The sequence below is a fragment of the Sander lucioperca genome, chromosome 17 (assembly GCF_008315115.2).
Source record: "Sander lucioperca isolate FBNREF2018 chromosome 17, SLUC_FBN_1.2, whole genome shotgun sequence".
Lineage (NCBI taxonomy): Eukaryota > Metazoa > Chordata > Actinopteri > Perciformes > Percidae > Sander > Sander lucioperca.
In genome coordinates, this window is record NC_050189.1 from 12,756,298 (window position 1) to 12,781,829 (window position 25,532).

The following is a 25,532-nucleotide window of genomic DNA, read 5'->3' on the forward strand; positions in this document are numbered from 1 at the left end:
GATTTCAGTCACTGGGGGATAAAACAGAACCCCAACTAGGCTGAAGTGAGCTTCTGCAGAAGCAAATTCTAACGCATACCTCAAACAAGGGACTGTGTCTCTGGGGCATGAGTGTACTTTCGTGTCCTGTTTGTCCTTATGACCAATCATATGAAAATGAGCCATTACCATGTCCAGAGGGCATGAGTGATGAGTATAATAGTGAGAGGAAGAACCACCTGACAAACAGAGGAGCAACGAGAAACCAGAACACATTTGTGGTGAGCATGGGCTAGATTCTTGTTGTATGTATAAATCTGTACTCAGGGTTCGTACATCTTTTCCAAGGTCAAATTTAAGAACTTTCAAGGTCCATTTTAAAGCTTTTTTTCCAGCACCTTACACCACCGTAAATTACATACCAATTCATAGTCAAAATTATGATTTAGTGTTTTTATCACATTAAAAGAGATAATGCAATAAACAGCCACAATTGTGTTTCGTAATAGCAGAAGGATCAGATATTTAAGCAAAACACAAGTTTTATTTTTCAAAATGTATCACTGTCTAAGTAGACTTTGCTTGCTATCAAACCTGCCTGAGTCAGTGGAAAAACTGAGCACTGAGTGGGAGGATTTGAGCCAAATGACATGCAGCTGGGTCATTCTGTGTCAATTCAGACAAAATCCAGGAAAACAGTCGCTGCACCCTCTTAGATTTTGATCAAAGTGTATGCTACCCTTAATGTCAGTCTTTTCACACTGTTTTTCCCAACTCTAAGGCATGCCGTACAAACTTGTAATGGTTCAGTCATAATGACATGTTTGTCTTCCACCCTACAAAGTTTAGGCTGCCTATGAACAATACTTTTCATTATATTGATGTCCAAATATTGCTTCACAGATAATATGATTTGCAGGCTGTAAAACTGAAGTAATTTCAAGGGCTGAAAATGTGAAGACATAGGATTCGAACAGAAATATTTTACAGGCCTTGGTTTTGGGACACATTGTTGATAAAGACATGGTTTGAACAAAATCTGAGACAGTGCAACAACAACAACCTGTAATTCCATTTTAAGACTCTGACAGTGCACAGGCACCTGCCGGATAAATAGCCTATATTAATTGAAAAAAAAAATATTTCATTGCCAAGACATATACATTTATCTAGTGGAATAGAGCATATTGCATAAGGAAGCCTGTGTCTTTATTTTACAGCCAAACGTGAGTCTAGACAGTATAAGAAACCCTCGATTACACTAATATGACATTATCACACCAAGTACGCTCAGTCACGGGCAAGTATTTAGTGCAATAGTGGAAAGGAAAAACTTCCTTTTTACAGGCTGTAACCTCGGACCCAGGCTCTTGGTGGGCGGGCCATCTGCTGCTGTTGGTTGGGCCACAGAAAGACTGATACAGATATACAGATATTGAGAAATATGATTTATTATAAATATTGCAGCTGGTATGATGAGCAGTGGCAATTATACTACAAATGAATATAACTATGACTAGCAGTCTGTTCTCAGTTCCCAGTTTTATGAGAGATGATGAGATAAGTAGCTGCATTTAAGTGCTGGTCTTCCTCTTGTTCAGCACCTCGTCACAGAACGGCTGAAAGAAGAGAAGAAGAGGATATTCTGCAGCAGGTTTTGTTACAAACTTTCTTATCATCTTTTGACTTTCCTTTACTGGACTGACAGTCAGTAGGCATCGTCTGTTCCTACACAAGTATCAGTAACATGTCTGTCTCTCTGTATTAAAGCTACCACCTTCACCATGAAGACACTGACTGTGTTTGCACTGGTTTGTGTCATGACGGCTCTGACTGGAGCTGCTGGTGAGTATTAAGTGTTACGGATGTATTTATTGCCAATAAACTGTAAAAATCCATTCCAATAAGTGCAATGTCAAACTTCTTCCAGCTGTTCCAGAGGAAAAGGCCGATAAAGACCAAACAGGTGAGTAGATTTTAGATGTTCTCTTCGATGGATTGTACGTTGTCGTGATGCTCTGCTGCGATTACTTCACCTACGCTTTTTTTGTTGTGCATTTTTAACATCTTCATACTATCAAAATAAATGGATTTAATATTGTAATATAAAAGTTTTACATAAAGAGACTTTAACTGGAACCTCCACATTACCCACTGAACTTTTTTTCTACAAATAGCTGAAGACAAGAGGTTCATCAGAGGAGGATGCTCCGGGGGTTGGTCTACTTTCAATGACCGTTGTTTCTTCTACGTTCCAAGACGCATGACCTGGGCTAAAGCTGAGGTAATGTTGGCGACCTTAACCTCTACAACAAGTTCATTTTGTTTGCATACACATGGACATTTGGTTTCTTGGCATCTTTTGCTGACTTGATGTCGTCCTTCTTACTTTCTTTAACAACTCCTCTCTTTGTTGGTCTGTCTGTCTGTCTGTCTCCTGTACTGTAGAAAAACTGTGAGTCCCTGGGAGGAAACCTCGCGTCCGTTCACAACATCATGGAGTACCACAATCTTCAGAGGCTGATCATGACCAACAGTCATGAGTACAAAGAAACCTGGATTGGAGGCACTGATGCACAAAAGGTAATTTTGCCATCATTGCACAAGTTGCAAATATTGCAAACCAAATATACATACTATTTATTATATATTATACTAAACTGACACTTATACTTTATATTATATACTTCATTGCTGTACTATATTACATATTATATATATAAACTCTATATACGATATACATGCTTTATTACTACATTTCACTGTATGTTATATTTTATATTCTATACTACATTATACCATATTATCATAAAGGGGCTGTACTCAAAATATTGAAAAATAGTGGGCTGAGATTGCCTCTACACGGCTCTCACAGCCTCTTCCCCAAACTTGTCAAATACTGACGCTTTGTCAAGCAAGGCAAGGCAGCTTTATTTATAGGGCACATTTCAGCAACAAGGCCATTTAAAGTACTTTTCATAAAACATGAATGAGCAGATAAACAATCAAAAACATGTGTTAAAGAGAATTTTTTAAAAGACAGCATCATCCATGATTCACATGAAGTGAGAGTTGCAGCGACCCTGCAGTTTTCTGGGAGTTAATTCAAGATATGTGCAGCATAAAAAATGACCTTTGTCACAATTCTCGGCGTGTAAAACCAACGCTCCCGCTCACATGCACACGCGGCCCGCGTTTTTATAAAAATAAAATTTTATGAATCTGTCCTTGTTTCTGTCCTTGTGCTGCTGTAACACCTGCATTTTCTCTCTGTGGATCAATAAAGGGTTATCTAAAAGATTTTAATTTCATGGCTTATTCAATTACTTTCTTTTTTTCCAGGAAAAGCAATGGATCTGGAGCGATGGCACACCTTTCCACTACTCCAACTGGTGTCGTGGAGAGCCTAATAACCTTGGGGGCAGGCAGAATTGTTTGCAAATAAATGTTGGAGGTAAAACGACATATTGATTATCGTACAGTAGCAGTGATACAGCTCATATAACATATTGTATCTTGAGCGAAAAAGTCTTTCTGAGTCAGATATCTTTTGGTTTTATCAAATCAGTAGGTGGGCTAACCATACACAGTATTACAACATTTACGTTTTTCACAATGATCTGTATCCTATCATTGATCATAGTGTTACCTAACTGTACCCATCAAGAATAATTAGTCACATTTAACAGTTTGAGTTTTTGTTTATGTGTAGCATTTGCTGACTCGCATTCACTAACTCACCTTTTTTTTGTACACGCAGCTCAGAAATGCTGGGATGACTTGCAGTGCGACTCTCAAAGACCGTCTGTCTGCGCCAAGAAAACCTGATGATGCCTGGTCTGACATCATAACGTACCCGTAAAAAGCACAAACACTGGGGGAGGGGTGTTTGTGTTTCTGCCTTTAAATACATTTGTCTTTACTCCGTCAGTCTCACATCTGAGCTGAAGGATCTCATTTAAGTTTCATATCTTTATTTCTGTTCTATCGCTGTAACGCTACTTAAGGAAGGAAGCGATAGGTGACAATAAGGAGCTGGACTGTCTCTGAGGCTTTTTTGCCTTTAATAAGAGCAGACTGAATGTGTTATGAAAAGATTGCTTTTAGCACAACCTGACATGTATTCTTTAGAGTGAACTCTTCTTTCTTGTCTTATGCAAAATTAAAAGCCTGAAGCATTAAAACAAACTGGTCTGTGTTTTATCTCCTGTTTAGATAAAAAAAATGTGATCTTTGGGGCTGAACGGACATATTTTAATGGTTTTCTATCGGCTGAAATAAAACCGATTTCTTTACTCTGCCCTTTGGTCCCCCTCAGGCTGCTATTGTTGGAACACAGCTCTCCTATACGAGCCTGCAGCACTTCACTGCATAAGCATGTAAAGACATTGAGGTTAGACAAATTCACAAACTCCGTAAACTCAGACGTGATCATTAGCAACGAGCAATGAACACAAGAGTCATGCATTCCACCAGTGTTACGCCTAAGACCTATATGTGCAACTATTCGGCATGCATCACGTCTAAAAGCAATCGTCTCTACTTGTGACCAAAGATGACATTTAACATGTTGAGAAAAATATACAGCGTAACATTTTTTCATATCTGTGCTCAAGTAAGACTAGAGAGTACATGAACCAAAGGACCATTTAAAAGTTTACGTAGGGACTAGAGTCTGTTGAATAATATTTGGTATCCCCACCATCCATCTTTAAAAATTCAATGTTGTCAAAGCAAATAACCATTGGTGGTTCTCATCAATGTTAACTCCATGAAGGCTCTTATATATAAATTGAGCAATTAAAATGTTCATTAAACAGTTTCTAGACCAAAGGTGATGTCACACTTAGCTCAGTACAAACTTTATCGTCTCACAGTCTGAAAATATAAGAGTGTCACGTCTGCTCTCTTTGTTGAGCCAACCCTGGGTCAGGGATTTGGAAAAGAACCAAACTTAGCTGAGTTTAGGCTGTATTAGGTCTCACACATAAACAAACACAATTTTAAGGGTGCCCTGCTAATATAGCAAACTGTGTATCAGCAAACCAAATGGGCTGCGACTGCAACGGAGTGAAGTGACAAGACAGAAGGCATTTACATTACTTATTTCATATGTTATCAGTTGAATCCTACTTCAAAATTTTTTATTAAAAAATAATGAGAGAATGTTTTTGCAGCAAAACAGACTTAAATTGACAGTTTACATTTTCTGATATCAGTGACTGGGCAAAAAAAACAGAACCCCAACTCAGCTGAACTGAGTTTCTGCACACACAAAAAACTCACATACAATTTAAACCAGAGTCTGTCTCTGAGGCCACGTCCACACGTACCAAAACAATCTTTTTTTTTCCCGGCTTCCCTGGCATCGTTTCAAGAATATCTGCGTCCGAATGGTTCCATTTGTAAATGACTCAACATGCTACTTCATATTCCAGGCCTCTATGTGGTGCTGATTCTGCTACAGAAATTCACCAAAAATGAAGAAGAAGAGGCATAGCATGTGCATAAAGCTTGTGCGCTGTATACAAACAGACAGTAGAAGAAGAAACCAAACAGCCCTAATAACCCTAATATGGTCAATATCTTCTCCAGCAGGAACACACCAACCCGTTCTCATTCCGAACTCGTAAAATAAGGACGTTTGGACGGTGGCTGTCAGTGGCTGTCAGTGGCTGTCAGTGGCTGTCAGCGTCTGATGCGACGAAAAAGGCGTCTTTCAGCGTGTTTGTGTAACGCACTGGGGAGAGCAGCAGTTACATAGGATTTAGTGAGTAGTATGTAAGGGCGAATTTCCGCGTAAGGAGGTTGGATGGGGTGGTGGATGGGACAAACACAGGACTTTCACCCAGGAGAGCAGGGTTCGCGTCCTGCATGTCACACTTGCTATATTCGTTTTTTTCTTTCCTCCCGCGTGTCACAGAACCGTATGCCCACCCACGACCCTTTCCTAAACCCAACCGTCCCGTTCTTCCCGCGTGTAACGGAACCGTACGCCCACCCACGACCCTTTCCTAAACCCAACCGTCCCGTAGTTCCCGCGTGTCACGAAACCGTAAGCCCACCCACGACCTTTTTCTTAACATAACTACGTCAAAAGGGACGGCAATAGTCCCGACCAAGCGTGTTTACTTATAGCGCTAAAGGGACGGCAATAGTCCCGACCAATCGCGCTTACTTAAAGTGCTAAAGGAGTCTTTTAGCATCAATAACAACAACAAAGGCACCTGACCAAGCGTCCATATTTTACGAGATGGGTGTGAGAATGTGTTGAACACACGCATGTAGCCCGCCATTGTTGTTGTTATGAGATGTCGTCGCGGGATAAGAGGTCGAAGGCTAGAGGTCGAGGGGTGTGGCAATGACATCATCGATACACAAGTATGCGGCTTTGCCGTCCAAACGCAGACGCAAGGGCGGCGTTTTCGAATTTTTTCACCCTGGGACCAGGTTTGAAAAAAATGTGTCTTCAGGTAGTGAGAAAGAGAGAGAGAAAGAGAGAGAAAGACACTTTGTAAGAAGCTGTCTTAAAATAAAAAAAGTGTTACTTCTGCTCTCTTTGTGGAGCCACAACTGGGTCAGGGAGTTGGAAAAGAACCAAACTGAACTGAGTTTAGGCTAAATTAGGTCTCACACATTAACAAACAAAATTGTATAGCTGCTGTCCTGCCAATATAGCAAACTATGTATCAGCAAAGCAAATAGATCAGTATGAGCTGCAAGTGTAACAGAATGCAATGACAATACAGTTTACATTAGTTATTACATTCAGATGTTATCAGTTTTATCCAACTTCTAATTTTGTGTAATAAGATAATTTTGTTACTGCAACAACGCTTAAACTAAAAGTTTAGATTTCAGTCACTGGGGGATAAAACAGAACCCCAACTAGGCTGAAGTGAATTTCTGCAGAAGCAAATTCTAACGCATACCTTAAACATGATTCTGTGTCTCTGGGGCATGAGTACTTTCGTGCTCTGTTTGTTCTTATAACCGATCATATGAAAATGAGCCATTACCATGTCCAGAGGGAATGAGTGATGAGTATAATAGTGAGAGGAAGAACCACCTGACAAACAGAGGAGCAACGAGAAACCAGAACACAATTGTGGTGAGCATGGGCTAGATTCTTGTTGTATGTATAAATCTGTACTGTATGTCTTTATAAAGTTGCCTCCTAATTTCATAGGTGATTCAGTGAATGCTGGAATCTAAAGTCTGATAGGCTCCTAGTGCAATCACCTGAATATATGATTATATTTTATTGGTAATCTTCTACACATTGTATGGGGTTATGTGCCAAAGAAGACATAACATGTTAATTAATGAGCTTTGAGGTGCTTGTAGGCAGGTTTTTCCTCATCTTAATATTTCCTTAAATGTAAAACAAGTATTTTAATAGGGACAGTGTTTCCTGAAATCAGAGATATGTAAAGCTGTGTCATCAACATCTTTACACTAACAGTGATGATGTGATTACATCTGAACGACGTGACATAGTGGCAGTATCTACAGACTGAACAACAGGGGTCCAAGAATTGACCCCTGGGGTCCTCCACTAACTATATCAGTCTTTCCAAAAGACAAACATAAATAAGTCTTTTGGTAAAGATGCAAACCAAATGAGCATTAGACACTTTTCTCAAGTGTTTGAATGTTGTAGTCTTTGCATGTTGTTGTTTGAATGTGAAGAACTATGTCAAACTAACAAAGAATTAACACATTATCTTGTTTGTTTATTACGAACATAAACTGGTGTAAAAACGACATATGGCTTTATGGTTGGTTATGTGCCTGAATGGTCTCCTGGTTGAGATGCCAACAAAGGAGCATTTAGACATATTTCTCAAAAGTTTTAATGTTATCAGCTATCACTACTATGAAACTATTAATTACAATAAAACAGCTTTATTTGAAATTACCGGAGGATACAGGAAGAATAGGGTGAGGGTCATGTTATGCAACTGATTAATATGTTATCTTGTTTGTTTAATCCACACTTGTTATCTTTGACAGCTTCTGTAGCCGTATGTTGCCAATCCGACAAATCGGTTTGAATTATGTTTTTATATTTCTTTTTTATTTGCTCCACGATCGCTTATCTGCCAGGGTTGCAACTGAAAGAATAGGCTACAGCAACGAAAGTTTATGGAGTACACACGTGTAATTATGGTCGGAGCCTGTTGTGCCTGGCAGTGATATTGATAAGTCTAGTAATTTACGCATTTACAGCGTTGACAATTTATTGCCAGCTTTCTTTCCTGGGTTAGGAAGCAGCGACTGCATTGCTTTTTGCCCGTTTGCTCTTCTTGTGTAATATGTGGCATTGTTAGACTTGTCCATATGTGCAATAGGTCATATGGTGCAAATACCGCCTCTTTTATGTGAACACGGCCGTCGCTTGATTGGGAAACCCTGGTTTTATTGAACTAGTTGTTAACCACCGTCGTGTCAGAGCTTATGCGGGACTGCGGTTGTTAGGTTTGGTGACACCGGGCAATGGAAATAAATCCAGGGCATGTTGATCTTGCTTCGAAGTGCAGGCCTATGGTAAAGAAATAGGCTGGCAAATATTCACACTTCAAACTGTCACATATTCAGATCACAATCTAGCTGTGGAGCACTGAGAGTTAGTGAGGCCTGAGCCATGCGTCCAGCTGTGTTCATTTAAGAACTTGTTTTTCCACAGTTGGAGCTCCATACTTTTGTCAAAAATATTCAGCTCCGCCATGTGGTGACGGATGGAGTCGCATTGCTGCGGATCGCTGTGCTAAATTCGTCGGGGTTCAAAAAAATTTAAATGATGCACAGGTGATGCAAACACACACACAGAAACACACAGTATAACTAGAACTGCAAGCAGTATGATGGGGTCAAAGCCTTCCGCTCTAGTCCCTCCCAACGACACAGGAAATATTGCAACGTGTTATTGAAATACAAACTTCCCATTTACATTCATTTTATATGTGCATTCTTAATAATAAGGCCACACCCATTTTGACCAGTCTGTACAACAATTAGCATGGCCTCAGGAGTGGCCTTAGATCGTACCATCCAAATTTCGTAAAAATCCCATGAGCCCATCATGAGATACAATGTTTTCATATTTATAGCGCCCCTTAATGGCCAATCTTCGCCATTTTTTTAATCAGGTTGGTGTGTCAAAACCTTTAAAGCTATAGCTACGTATGAAATCAAACTTGTATTAAGAAAAACTTTTATTCGCGATCTTATGGAGAAAAACTACACTAAGTGTAAGAGCGATGTCTCTGATTGGTCCAACTTGCTGTTACCCTGGAAACATTTACCGTACCCACGAAAGGGCAAAAGGCCTCCTACCACTAAAGTCTATGATAGTTTCTTGTACCTTTGCCTTTTTAGCTGTTTTCAAAATGTTTTTTTGCGCCGAATCAAATGTTTTATGTTCAGGATTCATCTCGTAGCTGGTTGGTTTGGTACCATGCTTAAAACTCTTTATATAAGCAATTTTTGAAACGTCAATGAAACAACTGAACGGAAAAAAACACTTCCGGAACCAGAGCCATTAAAAAAGTGGGCGTTCACTGTTGAGTTCCAAGCACCGCTGGTACTGGAAGCCACGTTACCTAGCACCAGTGGTGTAGTGGTCCCTGGAGAAGTGGGTATACTCTCAGTTTTCACCTTTTTTTTTTTTTTTTTTAAAGTAGTCCAGAAAAAAGCCCTGTTTTAGAAACAGTGACGTGTAAGACTATGATTTAGTTTACCCAAAAATCTGTCATTTCTACTTGCTCACTATTATAAAATGATCATGACTTGATTAGGAGCAGTTTGTAGTTACTACTGGTCACACAAGCAGCCTGGATGAATGTAAAATGTATTTCTCATGAGGCAAACATGGTGTTATCTCTTCTCCTCAAAATGTGCAGTCATACGCAATGCTGACTGAAAAATAAGTAGGTATACGCCGTATACCAGCGTATACCCTGGACTACACCACTGCCTAGCACTATGCAGCATTCAGTCCCCTTGTAGTCTATATATACGACGTTCCACTTCCGGAATTGTTCAGGTGCCGCCAGGAATTCCGCCGGATGTTCCTCTTTTTAGGCTGGATGTCCATCGCCTTCCTCTTTCTTTGTGTTGGCGTTCTAAACTCTGGTGGATTTCTGAGGACTATGGCTAACTGCTCCTCAGATCTCTGCAGGGTAAATCCTGACAGCTCTCTGTCTGTCCAATCTGAGTTTTTTTGTTGCAAAGTAAGACAACCTTTGATCGTACACATTTCACCAAAACAAGTTCCTTCCTGAGGCGATTTTGCAGAGGCACTGTTGCACCGTCCAGTGCTTAGTTCTGCCCAAGATGATTGTGATTGGTTTAAAGAAATTCCAATAAAACAGAGCACATTTTTCTCCCATCCCTGAACGCTGTGTGGACTAGTTAGACCCTCCTCTGCAGCACTGTAGAGGAATGTCTGGCAAAGCGAGGCTAGTCCTCTTGGGCTTGGATAATAAACAGGTGATGACTAACATGCTTACATTTCTGTTCATTTCAGGCACACTGTCGCTCCTTAAACAGTGATCTGGTGTCTCTACACAGTGAAGATGAAGCGAATTTCCTGACTTGTTTGACCTGGTTTGCTGTTCGTGATTACAAGCTCTTTTGGATTGGAGCCAAAAGATCAGGAGTAAGCAGTGAAAGTCTTATTGGCTGGGTTAGTCAACTCATTGATGGATGAATGGGATGAAAGATCCTAATGTATAATACATAGAGGAGTATGTGAGTCATGTCATCACTCATCTTCACCTCTAAATTTTTCAGGGCGTGTTTGAATTCATTGATGGATCTAAATTCAACTATCATCCATGGCAATTTCGGCAGCCAAACAACTCTGGTGGACAAGAGAACTGCATTGAGTCAGACTACAATAGTAAGGAAAAATAGATGAGTAGTGAGAATTTTTGCAGTTTTAAGAATGGGTGGAGGCCAAAAATGGACTTTTAATCATGTAAAAATAGTATTTTGCCTTGAAAAAATTCAAAGTGTATAAAGTTAGAAGTTTTGTGGGGCTGACAGCACCTTCTAAGTTCAAAGCTTTGGGCTGTTTTTGAGCTTTGAGCTTTGGGTGTGACCAAAAGAATAAGTTTGCGGATATCATGAATGTGCCCTCCTTCTGAACAGGTGGCAAGTTGAATCAAACATTTTAAGACAAAAATGTTTCTGCATGAGGCCCATTATCTACCTGCTTAAAGCAGGAAATGTGACTACCTCTGTGAAGTAACATGATTACTCTGTTTAAATGTTGACAGTGTGTTTAATAAATTACTTAATAAGGATGTTTCCTGATGCCACTGAATGTAATATTTTCTGTTGTATATTTTCCAGGCTGGGATTACTGGAATGATGTAACCTGCACAAAGGAAAGGTTCTTTGCGTGTGCCAAGAAGATGTGATCATCATCAGCTGATTTCCCATTTTCAATCAGTGTTGGCATTGACAGCTGATGACCTGTGCTGCAGTTGGGCCAGTCTGATTCATGATAACCACTGCAAACACAAGCTTTTACATTTACTGCAATAAACGCTTCAGCATTCATGTTCTAACGTCTTGTTTAATAGCAATGGTCTTCAATTTATTACATGAAAGAAGCCAGAATCTGTGTACATCAAGCTCCATGAATCCAACATATATCCAAATAATCTTTTAAAAAATATATACTTTTACATGAGCTGCACCCAGCTGAAGGTTATTTGTGTTCCTCCGACTAGCAACACACCTAATGGCCAATTTGTGTCCTCCACACTCACAATACATGAACATCACTCTTACAAAAAACGTGCTAATGGCTTTGATACAAGCTGTTTGATCAAAAGAGTATCGAGAACCGATTCCTACTTGGAATCGTTTCAAAAATTACGATTCCATCGGCAAAAAGAAATCTATGGGGGCACCATAACATATATATGATCTTCATCCCATACCTGTAAAAGTCTGAATGAAACCATTCCATTAGTGCTTTGCATGTTTTGAGTAACTGTAAATCACTGGAGACAGACGGCAAGCTGAATAGGCTAGAAATCATAGTTTTAGCCTCAATGAACATTTGTTTCTGGTCTGTCTCCTTCATGAAACCAACAGCCACCAAACAGAGATGGATAGCCAACTGAGGATGTTGACCTTTGTCCTGGTTTTCATCTCGGAGGTCAACATTAATGCACAAAGGCTGTGGCAGGCTGATGAGACCAAAGGGATAAAGTGTTGTCTTAAAGGCTTTTCAGACGGAGAGCGACACTTCCCTTGCGTAGTCGAATGGATCCGCGTGGTCTCATTGCGCTCCTAATATGAAAAGACGCTTCCCAAGTAAATGCCAGGCGATCAATGAGTAGTAACCATGCAGACTCTGTGCACTATTCCTGCCAGTACAACTGAATGACATTAGTTGAATGTGGTATCATATATTTATTTCACAGGTCTATTTCACAAATAGTGGTAATCCTAGTCTCACCTAACTACAGACTGTTATTGTTGATATCTAACATTAATTAATTTAGCATAGTCATAATTACGAACGTTCAGTCACTTGTTCATTGATGTGCACGACGCGTTGCTCGCATAGGGAAAAGTTCAAGACAATTCAGCTCTTGCGGCGGGCATTTGTATGTGACAAGCACGAATGCCACAGTTTCACGGGATTGCGCCCACTTGTCATGTTGCCTGTCAGATTGCCGAGCAATGTGGAACAAAATGCTATTAGTGCATCTCGCCCAGCAGTCACGAATGCATAGACACATAACAAGACCCCAACTCAGAAAGATTCAGATATGCAAATCTTTAAACCTCTTTTAGTTTGTTTAACATAAATCAGACGATAGGGACTTTTCAGCATGTGGACATCTTATGTGCTGCTGCAGTTTATGAAGGATATTAAGGTTTATTTTAAAGGTTGTTATTTGATGTTATAACAACAACAAAAAAACATGTTATGTATATGTTGTGATTGTTTTATGTAGACCCCAGGAAGCGTAGCTGGTACATTGTTAGCAGCTAATGGGGATCTGAATAAAGGAATAATACCATGACAGCGGCATCCATTAGTGTTATCCTTGTGAGTCCCGTGGAACTATTTTAGTATTGTGGTATTGACTTGAATAATACAGAAGTTTAAGATTCTCAAAGTGCTATTGCACGAAATTAATAAGTGTTTAGATCAAACAGCTTGTATAAAAAGCATTTGGTAACTTTTCATGTAATGTGTGTGTGTGTGTGTGTGTGTGTGTGTGTGTGTGTGTGTGTGTGTAGGACACAAATTGTCCACTATGTGTCATCATTGTGCCATGGGTTACATGGTGTATTTAAGCAGGAACCTTTTTTTGTCAGGTAACAGGTCACTCTTGCCTGCCTAATGATTCCTGTACATGCCAGTGAGACAATACACAAGTACCTTCAATAAACCGCTGCAATGATCTACTCTGTCTACTTTGTTTGTGATTGGGTTCTATCCCTGTTAGCCCGCACACACCAGCCATATAAAGGTGTTAATTAGCGAATTAGTTTGACATAGTTGATAACATTCAAACAACAGTTAAACACTTGAGAAATGTGTCTCAGTGCTAATTTGGTTTGCATCGTAACCAGAGAACCATTATTCCATGGATTCAATGTATTTTGGAAAACTTCCCATCACACCAATCTTTTCTTCAGGTCCTTGCATCAACTACGAGCTTATCAGACGTCAGTATTCACCACCTGCTAAATTAGGAGCCAAGGACTGATTTCTACAAACAGCAGGAAACCAGCCCAATCAGCTACACATCAGCTCCAGCGTCTCACTGTAATTCAGTTTTCTTCCCCAAAGACCTCAGATTGTTGCCCTGTTCTGATATATATACTAAAACATACAGAGAGGAACAAGAAGCCCGCCACATATGTGTTTGGGTTTCTTGTTGCTCCTCTGTCTGATCGTCAGGTGGCTCTACCTTTTAATGTTCAACCCACCACTGATGTCCTGTGGACATGCCAAGGCCATGTCATTTTCATAGGATTAATTATATGAACAAACACAGCAAGAAAGACTGACTCTTGTTTCAAAGTGTGTGTGTTAGGAGACTCACTTCAGCTGAGCTGGGGTTCTGTTTCATCACCTAGTGACTGATGAAAAAAATTTAACTTTTTAGTGTGTATGCAGCAACAATATTCTCAATCTGATTACATACAACATACAATAAATTAGTCTACATACAGTACTGTCTTGTTAAGGTTCCAACATATAACACAGACACAGAAAGTCAGAGGATTTGTCAAAGTAAGCAACATCTTTTAGTGAGAGCTGGAGTTTGGTCAGTGCACCACTAAAGGACAGGTTCACATCAACATGCAAGTACCGAACTCCAAACTTGAGGTCTGATCTGACCATGAAATAAGGCTCACCTTAAATGCATGAATTAAATGCTGTATTTCAGCTATGATGGCCTATCAGCTTTGTACAGCAGTTGCCAGATATAGACGACCATGGTACTAAACCTGGCATCCTCACTGTAACAACAACAAGAGTTCAGGAATATGTTGCTTCATGTGACATATGCACATCAACAGTTCACTGTGAAAACTATTGAATATGGACAATCTGTATGTTTTTCTCTTGTCTTTACTAAACAAAGCATACAGATAGTTAAAACAAACCCTTTGATGCACAATACTGTTGTGTTATTTCCCTGCATGACTTGCAGATATACTCATGATTGTCTATTAACTAACAGCCTCGGTATCTTGTTACCCCAAAACATTTTGAAGAAGTAGAAGCTTCTGAAAACAACTTCAACAGAGAAGTTGAGGTTTCATCTAAGGCATAGTTACTGCCTTAAAAGGTTACTCTTTATGCAAAGTCATTATTAAAGAAAAAAACACACATAAAGACACATAACTTTGGACATCTATACACACAATAAGACTCAACACTACTCATGACAAACACTGAGACGAAACATCACAGTAATTCCAAATGAATAATTGAATTCCAAACCTAATAAAGCAATACACATCCTCTAAATAAAAATATATATCAGGGATGGATAACTCTCTCCATTTCACATTTTTAGGAGCAAAACCAGGACTATGTTTCACTACTCCATTTCTTGTGTAAATAAATACAATCTTTACAACATTTCATTAAAGCTTGTTTTACAACTTTACTTTTAAAATCCTGGTTATGAATTCCATGCCACCACTGATTCATAAGGTTAAATGTTAAGCTCTCATATTCGCATTATACATGCTTCCCCTTGGATTCATTTTTTGGGAATAGAAAAAAATGTATCACTGTAATACAGATGATCTGAGGCAACAATGTGATCTCATGAGAAGGTGTATGAATAGCATGCCACTATGACATTTCACGAACAATGTACGCCCCATTGTCGTTCACCTAGTTTAGCTAACCTGTGACGTGACAGTTTAAACACCAAAACGACTAGTTAAGATTATAAAAAATATTGTGTTTTGGGTTAAAACTGTCCCGGGACATGAACACTTCCTGGGATCCAGTGAGTGTTTAAATATGTTGAGGAACTCATTTTAATGATTAATCTGACAAAACATGAATGCGGCACAAATGCCCTACCTCACAATGTTAATGAAAGTGACAAATAATTAGTGTATACACCCCGTGATTCTATACCACAGAATTTAATGGGTTATTCTTTGACCCATGCTACACCCTTCTGGAGTTTCATGAAAATAGGGCCAGTAGTTTTTCTGTAATCCTGCTAACAAAGAAACTGAGGAGAACATAACCTTGGCAGAGGTATTATGAAAACTAAACTGAAGTAATCATGTTTGGCCCTTCTAAGAGCCACATGAAAGTGCAGCTGTAAGTGCTTTTTCAAATTTTTTTATTTTTTTTTAATCCAATGTGCAGTCGGAAGAGACGTGTTTTTAGCCGTGTTTTAGATGTGGAAGCTTTCGTCTGTCCTCGACACTTCATTGAATTTTAACAAACAAGCCAGTTGTGTTGTGAAGGGCAACTTTTATCAGCTAAGAGTTTTTGCAAAATTAAAACTGTTTTTATATCATCAGGACCTGGAAACCATTACCCATGCTATGATCACCTCTTGGCTTGATTATTGTAATTCGTATCTTGTATATTAATGTTCTATAACTTCGACTGTAATTTTATCATGTTAGCTATTTGTTTTTCAGTCATGCCTTCTCTTTATTTTTTCTAACATTATTAGTATTATTGTATAACACTGTTATGCACATTCTATTGCTTTAATCTTGTATAAGTGTATTGAGGCAGATCCTAACCTATCTGCCTCGACTGGAAACCACTTTGGGTCAGCTCCTGTTGTTTTTAAATTTGCTATATAGTATAGCAATATATAGCCAGTAGTTTTTCTGTAATAGTGCTAACACACAAACAGACAGACAGACAAACCGTGCAGAAAACAGAACCTCCTTGGCTGAGGTATTATGAAAAATAAACTAAAGTCATCATGTTAGGGCCTTCTAGCTCTGTCACTAACCTAACCAATGCGCTTAGGCCCAAACTTGCATAATGAAGTTAAAAATCTTGGTAGACACTTCATTGAATTTCAACAAACAAGGCAGTTGTGTTGTGAAGGGCAGAGTTTTTGCAAAATTAAAGCCGTTTTTAAGTCACCAGGACCTGGAAAGAATTATCAATGCATTGATTACCTCTTGGCTTAAATATTGTAATTTGCTGTATATTCATGTTCTATTACTTCAACTTTAATTTTATCATGTTAGTTGTTTTTTAGTCATGCCTTCTCTTTATTTTCTTCTAACATGTTGTATTACTACCTTTAATGCACATTATATTTCTTTAATCTTGTATAAGTGTAATGAGGCATATCCTAATCCATCTGCCTCAACTGGAAATCACTTTGAGTCAGATCCTGTTGTTTTTAAATATGCTATATAAATTAAACTGACCTGACTTTAAAGTATCTGTGTATAAAACTTAGTATAAAACAAAGTAATGCATCCTGTTTTTTAAACTTAATGGTTATCACCTTATCTACACTGTTCTATGTGAGCAGCAGTGTTGTGCAACACTTAAATATAAAACAGAAGTTGAAGAATTGTTGCATCAGAGCTATTCTATCTGTGCTGCACAATTTCGCCACTGTGTCACTGAAGTTGGTTTTACATATTGCAAAGTCATCACCGCGTTGGCATTCCATTGACTGCCATTCATTTTGACGTCACTTTGACAGTGAATAACTTTACATCTGAAGCGTTTAAAGACTTTATTTATCCATTGTTTATTTCTAAAGAAACACGACAATATATAAAAGGCTCCATTACTTTGTACCTCACGTTATGGCTCTGTAGCAGACGTTTTTGTAAAAATAGGCTAATGATTGTGTCATAACCACGAGACTTTCTGTCGCACAGTAGATAAATTACCGTATAGTACAGGAGAAGCTCGCAGGCAGTTTGGACTCACATTAGCCCGTGTGTTCCATAGTGTATTCTCGCTAGATAAGGTTATTTGTATTTTTACTAAGTGCTGAGATTCAGTACTTCCTCCAACACTGCTGCACACAACGGCCCGGTGGCCATATTCATCCGGGCTCAGCGCTCTTTCAGTCGTGACCCGTGCATGTGGCGCTGTCAGTAATTCACTAGCATATCTCTGAGCTGGCCGCTGAATAACGTCAGCTAACGTTTTTGTCACTATTTACGCTATGATGGAACTAAACCTGTCACTTGTAGTCACAGTAATAACGACCAATTTCACACAATGTTCTGACGTTCAGCAATTTTGTTGCTTAACTTTTTAATGTAGCCTAGAATGTGTAACTAAGTATCTTCATGTCTGTAGCTACTGTGGGGATGCCCACCCCAAGTCGGTGTGTCTGAGGAGAACCCGCTTCATGAAAGCTGAGCAGCTGAAATTAACCTGTCAACGTCCCTATGCTGGGATCATGCCCGGATTATCCATAAGGGCACATTCACAACCAGTGAGACAGGCTTTAACTAGCTTATTCATTTTTCGGTCCTTTTATTGTCGTTAGCTGTGATGCTAAAGCAGTTTTAGCTTTCCCATGATGCTTTAAAAGTTTTTGACCAATCAGATGAGTTGCTTTTAGGGCCTGTGAAATAAAGTCGGAAAAATACACATTTGACCGACCCACAATGCTGCAATATGTAGTATTGATTTTGGCTTTTTGAATTGATAGACATTTTGAATTGAGACATTTGAATATAGTGCTCACTGCTCATATGCCTACATGTATGTAGTTGGATAAGTTAGTAAATTACATTTGAGAAATCCCCTTGATTATGTCTGATATTTTTGCCAGGAGGACAGCACGGGTAAAGGGGGTGGTAAGGTATAGTGCCAGGGGCACCACATTGTCTTAATACGGGCCTGACTGGGACGGGCATTGTAAAAGCATTCAAACCGCTATTCGTGGATTATTTATGGCTGGTCTCCTTAAGGTTTCTTGTCGGTCTGTTGCATTTGCCTGCCGTGTTGTTCAGTTGTTGAATATGTTGTTACCTTAGACGCTGGATGTAGATCAGAGTTAAGTTTTGGTCTCTGCTCATGGGTAATTGGACTGGCATTTCCTTTTTCGTATGATTTTCTGGAATTGTTTCTAGCACTCAATTTGTATGGGAATGCTGCGGCTTCTGTAGGGTTTTTGGGGGGGTCTACAATAACAAGGGTTTGCAGGCGTTTGGCCGAAATAATTACTCACTTTACCAGCAGTGAATCTTCAACAACTTTACTGGAGTTATATCATATTGTTGTAGCCCTCGTTCTCTCGGGTACTCATTGGGCTGGGACACAATTCTGTTTTTCTGCGACAATGAAGCAACTATAAACATCAATGACAAGAAGTGCGCATCTGTCCATTCATTATAGATCCATGTGACGTCTAATATGGCTGGCATTTTGGGCAATTATAATTTCCATGCAACTCATAGCATGATTTGAATAATCACGTAGCTGATTCTGTCTCGCTTTAATTTTCAGAATTCCATCTCCTGTGTTTGGAAGCAGCCCAATCAAAGCTGCAATGCCCCCTTTTAGCCAAACCATTCTAATTTTAAATAATCCACTTTAGTCTTATGCACATGCTGCTGCGCAGCGCATGCATGAGGGTCTGGCAAAATCTATGTTGCCAATGCATGACTCAGCTTGGTCTTATTTCATCACATTGTGTACTACTTTATCTGTAGCCGCTCTGCCTGTTACAATATCGTATATATTGGTGCTTTTATTGTTCACTGCTTCGTGACTCGAAAAATGCAACTTTTTCCCATCAAAAGTAGGGTCGCTGGCATCCAATTCCATCTGCGCTGCCTGGATTGATCTGCTACCAGTATTCTGGAAATACTTCCATATGCCTTTGCTGAATGGCCTCAAAAGGGTCTCTCCCCGAAGCAATGCTAAATTTCTCCCTTTCACATTTCCTTTAGCAAAAGATATCACGATTGAGAAAGGGTGTTTTGGGCCTTGCACAGATCAAATGTTAGAAGGTAAGGCAGCTTCCTTTGTATAGCACATTTCAGCAACAGGGCAATTCAAGTGCTTTACATAAATGTAAGAAACAGGAAGATGCGTTAGACAGTCATTCTCACAGCTTTCTTTGGTTTTCTGAGGGGTGGCGAATTTCTTCACGCATGTATTTCTGTGACCCAAATCATGATTCACCATTTCTGATGTTTCAATTTATGATCGCCATTTCACTTTGTTTTCTCAAACGCTCCAAGATGGATAGTAGGCCTAGTAGTAATAAGGTACGGTTGTTTATGTCTCTGAGTCTTTTGTCCTCTATCTTCCATGCTGACCTATTTGAGGAACCGTCCTCGTGCTGGTCCTCGGGAGCTCTGTTGTCACTTAGAAAGGAAACCAATGTCCAGTGCCTGGTTTACATCTCACCTATGCCTCCTCTACATTCTGCAGACTGCTTTCGGACCGCTATACAGCTCATTCCCTGCGCATAGGAGCCGCAAATGCTGCAGCGGCATCCACTCCGGTTTTCAACCCTAAAGGCCAGGGTGTGATGGACCTCTGCTGCATGGGAAAGTTCCCTTTTGACATGGCGTTCGCCCTATTCTCGATGATCAGAAGCTATGTGCTCAGCACCCTGATTGGTTGGACCAATGAACAATTGGCAATTTGTGCTTCATCTGCTATATTTTATCTCGTAAACACTCTTAACTAGGACATTCATTAGCTAAATTGGCTTAAAGGCAACTTAATTCCATACTCTTGTTTTATCACGAGAGGATTGCCAGGTATGGTCTGTTTGGGGGGAATAGTTTAGCTCTCCCAGTCTTAAACTGTGAGTGTTCCCTATGCTGCTGCTGTCCCCTTATTCACTGCTCTTTCATGGTGTCATGAAAGGTCAGGGGACTCCTCTGAACAGAGCCATACCGCCAAATTTAATTCATAATTTATTCAATAAATTCATAATTTATTCAATACATTTTTAAAGCTTTTATTGTCTGTGTTGTTCTTGACGTTATGGACCTGACAGAAATAATAAACTGAACAATATAAAAGTATAAAGAAAGTCTCTCTAAACCCGGTTAGTGTACCAGTTTGTATTTTATAATATTCCTGTTGTTTATATTAATATAAAATCATTACAGCTATTATTTCCAACATTTGAGCAGTTTGTTCCTCACTCAACATAGCACACTTATAATTATAATGACCTAAAGCTGATTTTATGAATAGATGTTGGGCTCTCCTGCAGTACACATGCAGGAACTTTGCCTTTTTCAAGCAAAAGTGCATGTTTTGGGCTCGAGTCTATATTGTGTAACTTTGGGTCTCCTCGTTTAAGGGTTTCCAACTTTACAGAAATGACATTTCTACCTTACATTTGTCAGCAATGTTGCCCCAGCATTTAACCTTAAAGCCTGTCTCTTAGAAATCTTGTTTGTGTACTTGTACTTACTACATGGCTGATTCAACCAGGGAAATGCAAGTGACAACTGGTTTGACAGCAAAGTATTCCTAATCCATTCAATTCAATTTTATTTATAGTGTCAAATCACAACAGGAGTCAACTCAGGACACTATACAAATATAGTAGGTGTAGACCACACTCTATAATTTAGAAAGACCCAACTATTTCCCATGAGCAAACATTTGGTGCGATAGTGGCAAGGAAAAACTTCCTTTTTACAGGCAGAAAACTCGGACCCAGGCTCTTGGTGGGCGGCCGTCTGCTGCTGCCATTGAGACACAGAGACACTGATACAGATATACAGATATGGAGAAATATGATTAATCATAAATATTGCAGCTGGTTTGATGAACAGTGGGAATTATAGTACCAATGAAGATATGACTAGAACTAATAGTTGTAGCAGTCTCTTCTCAGTTCCCTTTTTTTGAGAGATAAGCAGCTGAGATAAGTAGCTGTATTTAAGTGCTGGTCTTCCTCTTGTTCAGCACCTCGTCACAGGACGGCTGGAGGAAGAGAAGAAGAGGATATTCTGCAGCAGGTTTTGTTACAAACTTTCTTGTCATCTTCTGATTTTCCTTTACTGGAATGACAGTCAGTAGGCATCGTCTGTTCCTACACAAGTATCAGTAACATGTCTGTCTCTCTGCATTAAAGCTACCACCTTCACCATGAAGACACTGACTGTGTTTGCACTGGTTTGTGTCATGACGGCTCTGACTGGAGCTGCTGGTGAGTATTAAGTGTTACGGATGTATTTATTGCCAATAAACTGTAACAATCCAATAAGTGCAATGTCATACTTCTTCCAGCTGTTCCAGAGGAAAAGGCCGATAAAGACCAAACAGGTGAGTAGATTTTAGATGTTCTCTTCGATGGATTGTACATTGTCGTGATGCTCTGCTGTGATTACTTCACCTACGCTTTGTGTTTATTGTGCATTTATAACATCTTCATACTATCAAAATAAATGGATTTCATATTGTAATATAAAAGTTCCACATAAAGAGACTTTAACTGGAACCTCCACATTACCCACTGAACTTTTTTCCTACAAATAGCTGATGTTAATCTGGTCAAGAGGTGGGCCAGACGAGGATGCTACTGGGGTTGGTCTAGGTTCAATGGCCGTTGTTTCCGCTACGTTCCAAGACGCATGACCTGGGCTCAAGCTGAAGTAATACATTAACCTCTACAACAAGTTCATTTTGTTTGCATACACATGGACATTTGGTTTCTTGGCATCTTTTGCTGACTTGGTGTCGTCCTTTTTACTTTCTTTAACAACTCCTCTCTTTGTTGGTCTGTCTGTCTGTCTGTCTCCTGTACTGTAGAAAAACTGTGAGTCACTGGGAGGAAACCTCGCGTCCGTTCGTAACATCATGGAGTACCACAATCTTCAGAGGCTGATCATGACCAACAGTCATGCGTACAAAGAAACCTGGATTGGAGGCACTGATGCACAAGAGGTAATTTTGGCATCATTGCTCAAGTTGCAAATACTGCAAACCAAATATACATACTATTTATTATATATTATACTAAACTTACACTTATACTTTATATTATATGCTTTGCTGTACTATACTACATATATATTATACATGCTATATACGGTATACATACTATATTACTACATTTCACTGTATATTTTATATTCTATACTACATTATACCATATTATCATAAAGGGGCTGAGATTGCCTCTACACGGCTCTCACAGCCTCTTCCCCAAACTTGTCAAATACTGACGCTTTGTCAAGCAAAGCTAGGCAGCTTTATTTATAGAGCACATTTCAGCAACAAGGCCATTTAAAGTACTTTTCATAAAACATTAATGAGCAGATAAACAATCAAAAACGTGTTAAAGAGAATATGAAAACAGGTCAAATAGAATGAGACAGAAATGAAATACAAGAATAAAAGTTGCACTGCTGTGTAAGAAATGAACAATGACTTTTATTTTACTTTTTAAAAGACAGCATCATCCGTGATTCAAATGAAGGGAGAGTTGCAGCAATCCTGCAGTTTTCTGGGAGTTAGTTCAAGTTATGTGCAGAATAAAAAATGTCCTTTGTCACAACTCTCGGCGTGTAAAACCAACCCTCTCGCACATGTGACCCGCATTTTTATAAAAACAACATTTTATGAATCTGTCCTTATTTCTGTCCTTGTGCTGCAGTAACACCTGCATTTTCTCTCTGGGGATCAATAAAGGTTTATTTAAAAGATTTTAATTTCATGGCTTATTCAATTAATTTCTTTATTCCAGGAAAGGCAATGGTTCTGGAGCGATGGCACACCTTTCCACTACTCCAACTGGTGTCGTGGAGAGCCTAATAACCATGGGGGCAGGCAGAATTGTTTGCAAATGAATTTTGGAGGTAAAATGACATCTTAATTATCGTACAGTAGCAGTGATACAGCTCATATAACATATTGTCTCTTGAGCGAAAAAGTCTTCCTAAGTCAGATATAATTTGGTGTTATCAAATCAGTAGGTGGGCTAACCATACACAGTATTACATCATTTACGTTTTTCGCAATGATCTGTATCCTATCATTGATCATAGTGTTACCTAACTGTACCCATCAAGAATAATTAGTTACATTTAACAGTTTAAGTTTTTGTTTATGTGTAGCATTCGGTGACTCACATTCGCTGACTCGCCTTTTTTTTTGTACATGCAGCTCACAAATGCTGGGATGACTTGCAGTGCTACTCTCAAAGACCGTCTGTCTGCGCCAAGAAAACCTGTTGATGCTTGGTCTGACATCATAACGTACCCGTAAAAAGCACAAACACTGGGGGAGGTGTGTTTGTGTTTCTGCCTTTAAATACATCTGTCTTTACTCCGTCAGTCTCACATCTGAGCTGAAGGATCTCATTTAAGTTTCATATCTTTATTTCTGTTCTATCGCTGTAACGCTACTTAAGGAAGGAAGCGACAGGTGACAATAAGGAGCTGGACTGTCTCTGAGGCTTTTTGCCTTCAATAAGAGCAGACTGAATGTGTTATGAAAAGATTGCTTTTAGCACAACCTGATATGTATTCTTTAGAGTGAACTCTTCTTTCTTGTCTTATGCAAAATTAAAAGCCTGAAGCATTAAAACAAACTGGTCTGTGTTTTATCGCCTGTTTAGATAAAAATGTCTCGATCTTTGGGGCTGAACGGACATATTTTAATGGTTTTCTATCGGCTGAAATAAAACCGATTTCTTTACTCTGCCCTTTTGTCCCCCTCAGGCTGCTATTGTTGGAACACAGCTCTCCTATACGAGCCTGCAGCACTTCACTGCATAAGCATGTAAAGACATTGAGGTTAGACAAATTCACAAACTCTGTAAACTCAGACGTGATCATTAGCAACGAGCAATGAACACAAGAGTCATGCATTCCACCATTGTTACACCTAAGACTTACGTAACTATTTTGCATGCATCACGTCTGAAAGCAATCGTCTCTACTTGTGACCAAAGATGACATTTAACATGTTGAGAAAAATATACAGCGTAACATTTTTTCAAAATCTGTGCTCAAGTAAGCCCAGAGAGCAGTGGCGTAGGCAGAAATAGTATTTTGGGCAGGCCAGTACAAAAGTGAGTGGGCCATTTTCAAAAAGACGAAGTAGCAAAAAGGACAAACTGAAAAAAAACAGCTACAATTTTACCTTCCAACATACTGCATTACAATGGCAATAGCAGTACTGTCTACAACATGCTCAACCAACAAAGCTCAGTCTAAAAAGTTTGTACACAACAATATAGACAAAAACCTGTCGATTTTAACCTATTCAGGCTAAAATATATTTGCACCGGCAGAACCAGCAGCATTGGCTCTGCACAGCACTGTTATGAAATTAACCATTTTAATGCACAAAGTGGCAACTAAACATGAACCCAAACAGCAGAGAAGGCGTTTACATTTTGCATGACATAGATCAGACAGAAATCGCACATGTAACATATCCTTTGTGCATTCATAACAGCATTGTTGCTTCAGAACTATGGTCAGATCATGAGCAGCAATGTGTAAAAATGAAAACGTTGTCGTAGGACTATAGCAAACACATGAACATCTAAATAAATGTTGATAGATCTAGCGTTATAGTTTTAAAAATATAAATATACAAAAAAGCAACCCAGCTTTCCTGGCCGAAATAGACCGAAATAATAACATTAAAAGCAATACATATAAACCATGATAAGATCTCGTGAATAATGTTGATTAAAACAACGGTTATTGGGCTAAAACTACCAATAATAAAACTGTCACAGATTTCGAGTTAAGGGGGCGTGTTTTTTCTTTCGTCGATATTTGACGGTGAGGGATTAACATGAATGTCTATCTGACGGACCCCCTCGTCAAAAAATAACGCAACGGGTACCCCCCTGGCGTTGAAAATTAACACCAGGGTTCCTTGACCATGCGTCATACATTTGACGAGTAGGGAGTGAGACTGACTTTTCTTGTAATCTTTGTGTGTGTGTGTGTGTAGGACACAAATTGTCCACTATGTGTCATCATTGTGCCATGGGTTACATGGTGTATTTAAGCAGGAACCTTTTTTTGTCAGGTAACAGGTCACTCTTGCCTGCCTAATGATTCCTGTACATGCCAGTGAG

At 39.3% G+C, this 25,532-nt stretch overlaps 2 protein-coding genes across 2 annotated transcripts; both read left to right on the top strand.

Annotated features, from left to right (window-relative positions):
- Positions 1 to 241: 241 nt before the first annotated feature.
- On the top strand, positions 242 to 24,023 carry LOC116063689 (ladderlectin-like). The gene is made up of 8 exons (XM_035994210.1): positions 242 to 260; positions 21,395 to 21,447; positions 21,564 to 21,638; positions 21,719 to 21,754; positions 21,968 to 22,083; positions 22,241 to 22,375; positions 23,178 to 23,289; positions 23,597 to 24,023. The coding sequence occupies exons 3-8, from the start codon at positions 21,578 to 21,580 to the stop codon at positions 23,665 to 23,667; spliced, it is 531 nt and encodes a 176-aa protein (XP_035850103.1). The 5' UTR covers positions 242 to 260; positions 21,395 to 21,447; positions 21,564 to 21,577; the 3' UTR covers positions 23,668 to 24,023.
- On the top strand, positions 1,480 to 4,167 carry LOC116052102 (ladderlectin-like). The gene is made up of 7 exons (XM_031302622.2): positions 1,480 to 1,633; positions 1,750 to 1,824; positions 1,910 to 1,945; positions 2,157 to 2,263; positions 2,428 to 2,562; positions 3,322 to 3,433; positions 3,740 to 4,167. The coding sequence occupies exons 2-7, from the start codon at positions 1,764 to 1,766 to the stop codon at positions 3,805 to 3,807; spliced, it is 519 nt and encodes a 172-aa protein (XP_031158482.1). The 5' UTR covers positions 1,480 to 1,633; positions 1,750 to 1,763; the 3' UTR covers positions 3,808 to 4,167.
- Positions 24,024 to 25,532: the final 1,509 nt, after the last annotated feature.